Below are 13,007 nucleotides of genomic sequence, written 5' to 3'. Positions count from 1 at the left end.
GATTTGTAGTACAAATGAAAACCAGAAAAAGACTGCACAGGTTCTGGTGACTTGGAAAATTGCTATGATCAAGAAGAACTCTGTTTCTCATCCAACACTTAACACATCCATTTCTCCCTCTCCTTGAGGGCTGATGTTAGTATGTAAAATGAGGCTTTTTTTATGAAAATGGCCACAATCAAATGCAGAACATGTTACAGCAGAGGCAATTCTACCCTTATCTACCTATTTCTGAACAACATCTGCAACCTGTTTGGAAGACTTTGGCTGTGTCCTACTTTTTAGTGACTGAAAACCTCTGAGGCAGCTGTCAGGGCTTTAACACTGTGTTTTCATTTGTGAGCTGTCGGTACCTACAGGTTTTGGAAAAGACGGGGGAAATGTGTGATGCAGAGTACAACAGCCTAAATGTGTAGATGCACCTCTTGGTCTCTGCTTTCAGTCAACATGAAAACCTTTTTCATCCAGAAGTGTGGAATTACACTAAACCTGATCATTACAACATTAAATGTTGAACGTTTCTCTGCCTCCTTTTTTAAAATCATACATCACAACAAAATACTGTCGAGATATTTCTGCAGAGTACAAGCTTGAAAATACAGCTGCAGCTAGATTTTCTGATAGGAACAGAAAATGTGGAAAGCCTGATGCAGTCTATGAGAAAACCTAGCAGAATATTTACTGGGAGACAACAAAAGCCATAAAGCACAGGAATGGATTCAAAATATAGTGACCATGTCTTAACCTCAGTCCAATTGAGAATATGTGCCAGGAGTTGAAAAATGATTTTCACTCACAGTCCCCAAGCAACTGACAGAGCTTGGGCAGTTTTACAAAGGAACAATGGGCAATGTATTGTCCAAATGTGCATAGGCCTCACAAACCTATCCACACAGGCCCTGGCTGCGGTTGTTGCCAAGAGTGCCTCCCCAGCAGATTGGCTTGAGAGAGGTGAAAGAACATTTGTACTTAATTTATATGATTTTGTAAAAATATGTTTGTATTGTGACATCAAATCCCTTTTTTTTTCCATGGGACGCTGACAAAGAAGTGTCGACTGTTAAAAACACTTACCCCAGATTGCATGACTCAACGTCAGTGCGCCACAAAGCAGTTGGCTAACAATATAATTGTTTGTTCCTGGTCTTTTCCATTTGAAGTGAAGTAATGTTGCTATCCTTCCCCGCCTACAAGACTCCTCCGGTATGACAGCTGACTTTGGTGCCTATAGCCATCAAATAGTCTGATTAATTATTTGTTGCAGAGAGGACACCAGTTGTGCTTCTTAAATACAGTTGTGTTATAAGCCGCTGGGACTTTTATATTTTTGTTATTAGGTGTGCTTATAGGTATTAAGTCTGGTCCAAACCACGATCGGGATCAGTATAGAAATCTGGTCACATGTGCAGCCACTGTTGCTGTTGTAGAAATGCTACAATTACGTTACAGTAAAGCAGTCAAGTCAACATCAGATAAACTAAACCGTAACCGGATGTGGGCTATTTTGCATGACAAACTATTAAGCATCTTAATCCCAGGTAATATTTATTTTGAAACACATGACCGGATGTGTAGCGTTCGTTTTATTCCCATAGCTTGACACTTTGGATCCATAAAGTGCCGTTAGCCACAAGCCTGCCTGTCATGTTATGGCCAAAATGTGGCGCAGAGAAAAGCTGGGTTGTCCTCCTTTATCTATTTAAATTAAACTGGAGAAAATGAGTGGAATGTGATTTTTTCCTTCAGTTTTAGGATAATTCACATTTTGGGCCGTGGTAGCCATGGACCATCACTTTAGGATCCAGCTGGAGAGCTTTTACGCATTGCACATCTTGGTGCGTCTATACAGATCACAGTGTAAAAAACACTAAAACTGCACAAAACCCGGTAGGACAGTTGCGCTCTGCGCGTGGACCATATACAATGAGGTACGGATTGGCAGTTCTTTCTGCTGGGTTTACAGGTTTGTTCAGTTTTAGCCTCCTCGCTGTGGCAATTGGGACCGATTACTGGTACATCATCGATGTGAATAAACCCAACCACACAGGTCCAGACGACCTGAGTTCACATTCTGGACTGTGGCGAATTAATGAAGGTAGGCAATATAAATAAGACTAAATATGCTCTGTAGTTTTGTGAGTTCTGTTCAGATGATAGTGTACAGTATATTCAAGTATGTTGCGTGTCCTGTAATAACATTAGATGTGCATCTTTTTCCCTAGAAGTTTTGTGCTGGTTTTCGCCAAGCTCATTTTTAGAAGTGTTTATCATGTAGCATTAATTGCTGCGCGTAAAACGCACTAAAGATTCAATCATATGGTATATTTGAGATCTGCTAGCTAATATTGGTAATTCCAGGGTCGGGCGTGTTTTAACCAGTAGCCTATTGATCGTTTCTGATGCTGACAACAAATCTATAGCGTATGATGTTGAGGTCCACCATTGTTCATACATTGTTCGTGGATCATTGGTCTCCGGTGCTGCTGCCTTACCGCGTTTATTGTCCACGACAGAAGCTAAATTTGCCTGGATTCTTTTTTCATCTCATCAATCCGCCGTTGAAGCGAACTCGGGTACAAAAACTGCTTGCAGTGAATCTCAGTTCTGAGATCCTTATGCACAGATGAGGTTACATTCAAGTGCTTTTAGCTTTGAAAAATAAATGGAACATACGACCATGCCTATTCTGTTATTAAATATATATGCAGATGAAACATGCCTTTAAACTAACTTTGGCACAGTACATCAAACGGCATCATTTATGTTTAACATGGTCCCTCATAAAAAAGTTGGGGGAAAAAAGCCAACTAACAATAATGAACCATACAGGCTGCGTAAATGTGCAGTATCCATAGCCGATGCTTTGTTCTGTCTTTCTGGGGTATAACTGTAACAGCTGTAACCCTTCAAACATGTACGAGCCCTGTAGGCAACTGAAAGCAAACACGCAGGGGGCTTCAGAGAGAACGTGTATTTTTCGACACGATTCCAATATTGTTCATGTTGGATGCACATCTTAAGGTCCCGGAGGTTGCTGGTGGCTCTCGCAGTTCACAGATTAAATGCTAAGTAATGTTCTTCAGTGCTCACCTGTGACACTGGCAAAAGTGGAACATGCACTGACATGACTGCATTGCGCATTATGCATTGTTATATTTCTACAAATTCACATAGTTTTTATTCATTTCGCAGAGTCCTACATCTCTGTCTACAAGTTCTGTCAGCGTCTAACCTTTTCTCTTGACATTTTCAGGAGCTAACAGGAGTTCGGTCATCCCTTCTTTCACAGCAAACACGTCCAGCCTGTCAGAGGCAGAAAGGCACCTTCTTAGTGAGTGGAGCTTTTTTTTTTGTCAGCTGACATTGGAGTTGATAACTAAATGGAGTTAAATGGGTTTAAAATACGTGGATGTGGAAAAACATAGCATTTAGAAGATAGGCTGTGAGACAATCACATCCAACACTGAGTAAATGTGGAAATTTCACAAAGTATATTGTGTATTTGGTGTGTGTGTGTGTGTGTTTCTTAAATATTGGTTGTCAAAAAATACATTCCTTGCAACTTTAACTGTGGAAATCAGTAACAAGGTGATCAATAACAATTCTTTAAGTAGATTTTATATGCCCAATTGATAATGTAAAGAAAGACCAAAAGCTCCCTGGATGGTAAAGATTAATAAGAAAACCCCATTTACTTTTGGAAATGGCTGCTTTGAGCTGTAATATAAAATCCTGCTGACTTGTTTGACAAGCCGCATAACAAAACCACAGCATAGTCCTTTAAGATCTTTAAGCAGAGGAATGATGTTGTGCTTCTGTGCTGTGTGGTTTCAGGCTTACACAGGGTGGTGGTCATTGTGTTTCCCCTCAGCCTGGTCCTCCTGGTGTTTGGCTGGATCTTTGGACTCGTCAGTTCATTGGCCTGCAGCCCAAACTTGCTGGCCGGATCAGCATTCTACTGTCTCTTCTGCAGTACGTCCAAGCTGAATTGTTATTGGGTTTTGTTATTGTTGTTTGTTTGTTTGTTTGTTTGTTTTTTGCACCTCTAGCAGTGACATGTATTCTGCGTGTAGGCTAGTCTGAATCAAATCCTTTGGTGCTTAACATGTACAGTGCAAGAAAAAGTGTGTGGGTGGCACATCATATTGTACAGTAAATGTGCATTAAAGAAGGCAGGTGAAATCAGTTCTGAGTTTATTTGTATAGCCCAATATTTTAAATCACAGGTTTGGGCTTTACAATCTGTACAGCATGATACACATGCTCTGTTTTTAGACCCTCGAAATCCAGCAGTCTGAGCAGCTTCCACATACCTACATTAGACCTGAGCCTCACGACCTCCCCTCCAGACAGTGACCTAAGCAGAGGACAAACGACACAAACACAAGAAAGGCAAAACCAACACATCTGTCACACATATACGAGAAGAAAACAAACACACTAGTGAGAAGGAGACAAAGGGAAATGAAGAAATTCATTCTGACTAACTTCTTACTAAAGCCAATTGCTAGAACATTATTTCAGAATCATTAGCAGCAGGATGATGGAAATGAGAAAACAATGATTAGTGCTGTCCAAATATTATATTTCACAGATGACTGGAGGAGACTGTTATGGGCCAAATCTAAAGTTACATATCTACAGTATGTGAACAGTAAAAATCCACTCAATTTAATTGAGTTAGGCAATTATCATTTTGCTCACACTGTTAGTAGAGTAGCTGGAGATGGGGATTTTATAATGAAACAAAGAAAATAAGAAGCAAAGCACTTCTAGGCTAATGTCAGAGTTTTGTGCAACACGTCTGTCTTTACTCAATCCACTTGTCAGATTCTGTGAATAGACACTGCATGATTGACTCAAGACATTCAGATGCAATTATAATTAACACAAAGAAACAGTCATTCTGCTCTGAGAGGGGCTCACATATGCTAAATCATGGTTTTGCCAGTCTTTTCTAAATACTGCCATGCTCTGCAATGGTGCGAATAAAGATCAAATCAAATCAAATCAAATTGTATTTGTATAGCGCCAAATCACAACAAAAGTCATCTCAGGACACTTTACAAAGTAAGGTCTAGACCTTACTGTTATCAATATTATTACATAGGGAAAACCCAACAAATCCCCCTTGAGCAGCACTTGGCGACAGTGGGGAGGAAAAACTCCCTTTAACGGAAGAAAGATGGTCTGTAGTAATGATTTCCTCAGGACAGTGTTTTATTTAGCACTTGCCGGTCAGATTCGAAAAAAAAGCCCATAATGTCAAGCTGGTTCCTGATTAGCCTGATGCACCAGCATGGAAATGAACATAATTAACAGTATTGATCACAGCATGTGGACTGATTGCTGATCACGGGGTGTCACAGAATTGCAGAAGAACTTGTTTTTGATTGAAAGGTTCAGTCAGACTTCCCCTTGAAATCACCAGCGGGCTTGTTCTTCACTGAAAATATCGACAAAATCGAATTTCTTTTTTAAATGAATGTCTAACGGAATTTGAGCTCAAAGATAAAACTCAGTATCAACCTATTTGACGGCGCTGGAGAGTCCTCTGGACAGTAAGGAGACCTGATAGTTCTTATATGGCAGAAATAAGCACATGCTCTAGCATCAGCGATACACTACCAGAAGGAATATCTATTTTTACTGTGAAGGGATCAGCTGTTGAGCAGCACAATAAACACAACATCCATCAAAGAATGCACTTGAGCAGGTCAACGAGAATGAGTTTGAATTTTGATCTGGGTAAGGCTGAGGGTGAAGCACGAATCGGTCACAGAAGAGTAAAGCCTTATTACATACTTTGCCTTTTCTGCTGACAGGCCCAACCTCCCATGTAGCACAGCAGAGACCAGCCTGCACAGTCCACATCGCTATCACACATCAAAACATAAACTGCAAGCACTAAGCTCTTGCACAGAAAAAACAAAAGGGGTAATGGATTTCACAGTTTTGTTCTGTTTTTCCTCTTCTTATTTAATGCAATAGCAACCTATTTCGAAGTGTGAAATGTTAGTATGAGAAATGGGGCAAGATTTATGTGGATTTCAAATAGGTCTGTAAAATCCCATTAGGAACACTCACATCATGTAACGCAATACTGATGATCTGTTCCTTTGGACTTTGCGTAGGCCTCTGTGTATGTAAACCTGACCGTATACCTGCTTAGAGCTGCGCTGTCACTTGTGCATCAAGGTAAAGTACCTATCCTGCATTGCCTGGTTGTGCACATCCTCAGAAATGAATGTCACACACCTGTCAGGGATAATCAGACTCTAGTTTGCCCCCTGGTGGATATTAATTCTCCACCTGAGCACAAGTATGCAAACAAGTATGTATGTAAACAATGACGCAGTTGTCATAGCTTTTGTCTACAAGTATGTGTTAGTAAAAGCAAGTATATATGTGGTTTCAGATGTGGCAAAGCTGCCATTTCCATCCTGGATGATAATTACTACTTCCTCAGCTTCGAGTCTGCAGCTGAAGACTGTTTGGAAAAAGTTGCCTTGGTCCATTAAAATTTAAAACAAATGTAAAATTGGTATTGCTTTGCAAGTGATAACAACAGATTTTTAGCAAACCCTTAGTATAGCATTGGTGCAGCAGCAGCTCGAGGCGCAAATAAAGTGTAATGAAAATTCACAGGACATGCTATAAATTACTCATTAAATTATACATAGCCTACAAATAAAATGAGTGCCCTTTATGACAGTGGTCTGCAAAACCTGCTGTGCATTTTTCAGCGTTGTACGTGACATTTGCACTCACCTTTCTTCCTTCCTTAAACATTATTTGAGAGATACTGCAAGAGAATTCCATATGAATAATAATTAACACTGGTTAATTGCAGCAGAAGATTGGGATTGTGCCTTCCATTGTGCCACACTAAAGGTCATCCTGAATTGTAGTGGTGACTACTCAGTGTTTACTGTAAGATGTTCTGGGGTTGACATTCTTGTTGGCCCACATCTGTGGTAATTGTTATGCGAGGCATTTCATGTGTTTTCATAACACAGAAAATCTAAAACAACACAGTGTAGAAGCTTAGAAGCAGCTGAGTTATGCTGGAAAAGGAATATTTCCTAATTAATGCACTATTACCTTAATGGCCTCATTGTGAAAGCTGATTAAGTGTTAAGTGTACAGCATGACAGTTATGGTGTGTGATTAGGTCCTCATGCTCCATCGGCGCCGTCTCTCTGTTTCTGTGCACCAACAGGTTTTTTTACCTTGGCCGGCATCTGCATCTACATCAAATACTCAAACCAGGCCATGGAGGAGTTTCAGCGTGTCGTATCCCCAGAGAACCTTGCTTACGTGGATGTTTCTTTCGGCTGGTCCTTAGCCACGGCCTGGCTCTCCTACAGCCTGGAGGTGGCCACTGGTCTGTTGCTCATGCTAGCTGCCAGACTAAGTCAAATGAAAGGACATTATGACTCTGGTGTGACCATTGCCATGTTGTAGACCCGTGTATTCTGGTGTCCAAACTAAAATGATTGCTGTAAAATTAATCTCGTAGAATAGCACTGTAGTCTAACAGCAGGTCAAGGGCTAAGACCACAAAGTGTAGATGCACCTTGGCTTTACACTTCTGCAGCCACACATGGACACATAGATGTTTATTAAGTGAAAATCTGTGTCTTCATTGTTTTGCCTGCTACCTTTCATCCTCCCAGCATTATTTTCTGTCCATTTTCTCAGCATTGATGTCAGAAATGTGCCATGCAAACATAAACAAAACAGACTAACCATTCACAGAGTCATTAATGCAGAGATTATCAGTATTTCTGACAGTATTTCATTTAAAAACTGACCTGAAGAGGACTTCTGTGCCTCCATTATACCTACACCTTATATTGTATTTGAAATGTCTAACACCAGTTCAGGATATTTCATTCAATTGAAAAGATTCCTGATTCTGCACTAGAAAAGCACCAGGCACCGGAGCTATAGCACAGAGTAGAAGTGGAAATGTTCCTTCTATTTCATAATGAAACTGTTGCTGCGCTGTTGGTCTGTGCGCCTCCACAGCCTCCACACATTCCACAGCTTTTGAAAAGCAGTTTGCATGTGTTCGATGTAAAGGTTAAGACAGTGTTGGCTGCTTGCTAATGTGACATTGAGAGAAACATCTAAAGTGTTAGTTTTTGGTTACTGCTTAAAGATGTATGTACCTATAAGTGTGCTCTCTGGGATCCTGCTGTTTTCAGCAGTGCAGAATATGTACCAGTGTTAGTTACTGACTAGATATCTAATAGTTTGTCTGTGCTGTCCAAAGCAAAGCTCTCCTTTCTGCACACTGAAAGTAAAAAGGTCTCAGTGAAAATACAGCATTTAGCACTTTGTAATTCTGTATGATGTATTGTGTTGTGTTCCCTTTTCACGACTGTAACAAATCTCACTCATGCTTTTATAACTGATCAGCTTTTTATTGTCAACTGTGACAGAAAAGCAATGAACCATCAATCCATCTGTAGTGTGAATAGGCAACTAGAAAAAGAATACATTGATCAAATGCTTTTTAAATGTCAGTGACACAGTCTGACTTTATAATCAAATGTCATGAATGTCCTGAAGATTTCTGTGTTGTGAGACAATAAGATCATCTGAAACATCATGATGCTATGCTCACTCTTATTTTGTGTTTGTAATACAATTCTGAGACAACAACACCAAGCCGCTGTGCCTTACACGTTAAAGATTGCCTGCCTCTGAATGTTTTGTAAATGAAGCACACCAGGAGGCAGGGCATACAGAAGCACTCGTGTAAAGAATTGCAGTAGATAAAGGAGCCTCGGAAGGATTCAAAAGTGCCTGACCTAAGTGATGTAAAACAATTGTTTAGAATAGATAGGCTACAATAACTGAACATGTATTTACACATTTACATCATTGGAAATGTTGTAACAGCAGTGAAATTTAACACAAAGGTGTGAGTTTGTTATATTATTTCCTTTTACGTGGGTAATGTGCTGTAAAAGGTGAGAATGTGCCAGTAGAAGAAAGAGACGATATCTGAACAATGCGGCTTCCAAAAAAAGACTTTACAAATGTTCTTGTTAGAAATAAACAGAAGTGTATATAAAGAGGGAAAATGCCTTTATATTAGTGAGGAATTTTCAATATACACACTCCTCAGGGTTCTCATTAAACTTTGCTCATCTTCCAACGCTGGCAGCCTTTGGCATCCACGACCATCCCTGACATCCAGGGCTCCACCAGTTGTGAATTATGAATCAGCATGTAAAATGATTTGTTGTTTTTAGCCTCCCTATACAGTGTTTTTATGACTGAATATACTGTAATAGAAGAAGTAGTAACAGACTGAGAATACAGCCGCATTTATGTTGCATGATATATGTTTTCAGTGTTAATATGACATTTATGTTTGGAAAAAAGAAATAATTTAATTGTACGATTAAAACATTCTTTGGAATTGTGTGAAAAAAGCAAAAATATACAAAAAAAGGCAAAAATTTACAGTACTCAAAAAAATTTGCAGTGGTGAACATATGAACAGACTGAAACTAACTAGACTGGATTGATGATTTTGCCATTTGACAGAAGAACATTAGCAAAGGGGTTTAAGGGTTGCAGGCCAGAATGAGACACACACACTAATAGTGTCGTACTGTAAGTAGAATCTTCCGACTCCAAGATGTGGACCTGCCCTAAACACACTTCTAAATTACACTGTAAGTGCAAAGCCGATGCAAATGTCTTGTGCTCCTGGCAAAAACAGACACTCTAGCATCAAAGGCTGTGCTTACATTTGCATAAACGTGATCTGCAGCATGATTCAATGTGCTTCAGCTTGTGAATCCAAATACAAACCTGGAGACATTGTGTCCACCAAGCTGTTTTTCTGACAGCTTCATGCCCAGTAATCTTCTCCCAGATGGCACAGAGAGCTGAGAGCTATAAAGGAAGGACCAAAGCACAGTGGCTCGGTCTTGCAGCTCTCTTTTTATATATTAGGCCTGCTGAAGTCCCATTAAACTTTAATGGAACATAATAATTCATTCCACTCTGGCAGAAGAACATCAAAGTTGGTGCCAACCCATTACTCTTTTGCACCCTTGTCCTTGACAGAATGTTGTAATTTTGACTTGGACAACCTCTAGGCTCTCAGGTTTAAAAATTTATTGAAGAAAAACAATCAATTTTTATCATAAATACTTTACTTTTTCTTCTTAGGCAGCCATAAAAAAAAACCTCTATAAATCAGTCATTGCAAGTATAAATCAGTCCTCTTGTTTCACAAGCGATCTTTTAGTTGCCTTTGTTAAAATGTACAAGTCTGTCATCAGTCTTGGAGTTATGCACAGCCCGTGATACAAAGCTTGATCAGGACTTCATCTTAACTTTTTGTGATCATACAAACACAATGTGATTCAGTTTTAGCTACTGGTTGTGATCAGCCTAACAAATGTCTGTGAGTAATAAACTATTTATCCAGGAGCCGTTTGTTGCCAATATAATTTACACTCAGCTCATAGAGTTAACTGGACCATAATGTGTTTATATTTCTATAACATGATGATGAGCATGTTATTTTTAAATTATTATCTGAAAAATGGAACTGCGTGTTTGTGCTTTATCTACTGATTTACTGTATGAACTATGTGCGTTGTACATCCAGTCATCATCATCAGGATGGCTTTTTTCAGTAGAACTACCATCATAAAGAATAACCCTCTCTCTTAATAGCAGAAAAGTGAACACATCACAGCCTCAAGGGCAACAATCTCTCTCACCGAATGTAAGGCAGATTCTCATATGGCCCAGAATAATGTTGCCCTTGTGTAGAATCATGCTGCAGTACTGATGGGGGGGGGGGTCTTAATTCCAACTATATTCAAGCACTTTAATGAAAATGGCTGCAGTTACTGTATATGGTAAAGTTAATAAAATTTTGAAATGAATTGGGTCTTTTCAGTGACATGTTCAAGCTTGTAATCTAAGGTTTCCATCATCTAATCTGACTTTGTATTTAATTTACCATCTTTTTTTTATTTTGAAGTCATATTATTACAGCCTGTCAACAGTTCTATTTGAGTAGATCATAGCTGAAATTACACATTAGTAAGAGCTGATATCGTAGCTAGAAAGGCAGCTCATTATATTGCTGTCATTGTGGGGTTTTATATATCTTCATTTTTCATAAAATACTACTTTAGGTGTTAAGCTGCTGTGATTGATGACATTCAGGAGTCCACTAAGAACGCCTCGGAAAGGGGCACGTATATGTTAACCTGACCCAAGATATAAAGTCTGCAATTTGTGCATGAAAGGTTCTCTGATTGCGTGTATGCAGCACACACACACACACACACACACACACACATATATTTATATATAAATGTATATATACAGTATTTATGTACTGTGGCCAATTCTTCAAGTTTCCTTATATTTTCACACTCTCTCCTCTCAGTTACACTCGAACACAATCATCTCTATAATTTGAATCTGCTCTTTCTCCACTTTTGGGACCTGCTTAAATCAGAACTGTTTAGACACTTCACCAACATTCTAGCTCTGGAGTGTGTGGAGCTGCTATCTCAGGATCGAGTGGTCTCATAAACAGAGGAAGGACCTTCCCCCGGAGGACGGTGAACACAATGTTTTCTTTTACCTGGGAACCACTTGGAAAGGTAATAAGACATGTCTGTTGCTCAGTGAGCACCAATAGTAATGGGAGTATTCTAGATAATATAGGAAATATAGGCTATTTAGGTAAGTGATGAAATGGAAGGAATAGATCACAGACAAAAGATGAAATCATAAAATACACAGAGTGGAAATGTGTGGTGAGACACTGGGCTGAGGACTTGAGACCAAAGCTCTGGAATGGATCCTTAACTGAACTTGACCTGAGTCACTAATATGAGAAAAAATGTGATCCATTTCCTTAGTAAAATCCTGAAGCAATAAAACAAAAATATAATAGCAGACTCCATATTTCACTATAAGGCCTATAATTCAGTGGCTGGATTAAAATCGCTACATGAAAATGCTTAATATACAGTATATTAAACCCTTTATACTCAGGCTTTGTGTAATGTTAGTACTAGTCTCACTACAGCCACAGGACCTGTACTTCTTAACCTTATTTACTGTATTCTTGTGATTACTTTATTTCAAATTATTACTAATTGTTATTGATGCATCTCCAACCATTTGATTTGATATGATTTGATTTATTCATTCAAGCATGTAAAACAGTTGATATGTCAACACATGTAATTTCACTTATATCCAACAAATGCTAATCCAATATCAATTTGCTTATACCTAGTACATGCTTGAACGGAGTAGGAAGAAGTTAGACTTATCTAGCCCTACCCCATGACATCATTTTACAACTTTTAAATCCTAAGCAATATCTCTAGATAAATAATTATCCTCTACACCACACAAGTAATATACTACAGAATTATTACAGAGTGTTAACATTCTACATAATTACATTCATAGATAATTATCTTCTACGCCACACAAGTAGTATATTAAAGAATTATTACAGAGTGCAACATTCTTACCCCACACCCACAATGTTCCATCTGATTGATCATTAAACCTGTTCTTGCATGTATCTTGATTGACACATACCTTTATACTTATGTTTAAACTCATCAATTCTAGTACTATTTTTTATGTCCACATTTAAATTATTCCATAGTTTTACACCACTTATGGAAATACAGAATCTTTTTTTGGTTGCACGTATAGCATGAATTTTATAATTTAAAATGTAAAATCAATGAAGAATACAAAATACGTAGTGCATTTCTGTCCAAAATATGTCTAACCCTTGCCAATATCGATATGTTTTTTGCTATTTTATGCTGAATATATCTGATATGAGATTTCCAGGTGAATTTATCAACTATGACACCTAGAAATTTAATTTCATATACTCGTTCAATATTAGCTCCCCCTATTTTCACTTGCAGTTCGTTATCTAGTCTACGATTCCCAAATACCATACATTTAGTTTT

General features: G+C 38.6%; 1 protein-coding gene and 1 long non-coding RNA gene across 2 annotated transcripts in view; one reads left to right on the top strand and one right to left on the bottom strand.

Moving 5' to 3' along the window:
- Positions 1 to 1,477, bottom strand: part of LOC109972227 (uncharacterized) — a 56,041-nt gene extending 54,564 nt beyond the window's left edge. Inside the window, exon 1 of the long non-coding RNA XR_002276661.1 lies at positions 1,075 to 1,477. This is a non-coding gene — a long non-coding RNA (uncharacterized LOC109972227). The remainder of the gene's footprint in view (positions 1 to 1,074) is intronic.
- Positions 1,478 to 1,492: 15 nt separating this feature from the next.
- On the top strand, positions 1,493 to 8,814 carry LOC109972257 (transmembrane protein 235). The gene is made up of 5 exons (XM_020620985.1): positions 1,493 to 1,538; positions 1,964 to 2,095; positions 3,254 to 3,331; positions 3,835 to 3,972; positions 7,223 to 8,814. Exons 1-5 carry the CDS (start codon positions 1,493 to 1,495, stop codon positions 7,465 to 7,467), a joined length of 639 nt encoding a protein of 212 aa, XP_020476641.1. The 3' UTR covers positions 7,468 to 8,814.
- The last annotated feature ends 4,193 nt before the right edge of the window (positions 8,815 to 13,007 follow it).

Source organism: Monopterus albus, unplaced genomic scaffold (genome assembly GCF_001952655.1).
Source record: "Monopterus albus unplaced genomic scaffold, M_albus_1.0 scaffold251.1, whole genome shotgun sequence".
NCBI classification, from domain to species: Eukaryota; Metazoa; Chordata; class Actinopteri; order Synbranchiformes; family Synbranchidae; genus Monopterus; species Monopterus albus.
The sequence above is the reverse complement of the archived record's forward strand: the minus strand, read 5'-3'. Positions and strand labels throughout refer to the sequence as shown.

Coding starts and splice junctions, on each gene's coding strand:
- LOC109972257 (XM_020620985.1), top strand. CDS start 1,493: ATGTGGGCTATTTTGCATGACAAACTATTAAGCATCTTAATCCCAG. Junction 1,539..1,963: donor ATTAAGCATCTTAATCCCAG/GTAATATTTATT, acceptor CTGGGTTTACAG/GTTTGTTCAGTTTTAGCCTC. Junction 3,973..7,222: donor ATTCTACTGTCTCTTCTGCA/GTACGTCCAAGC, acceptor GTGCACCAACAG/GTTTTTTTACCTTGGCCGGC.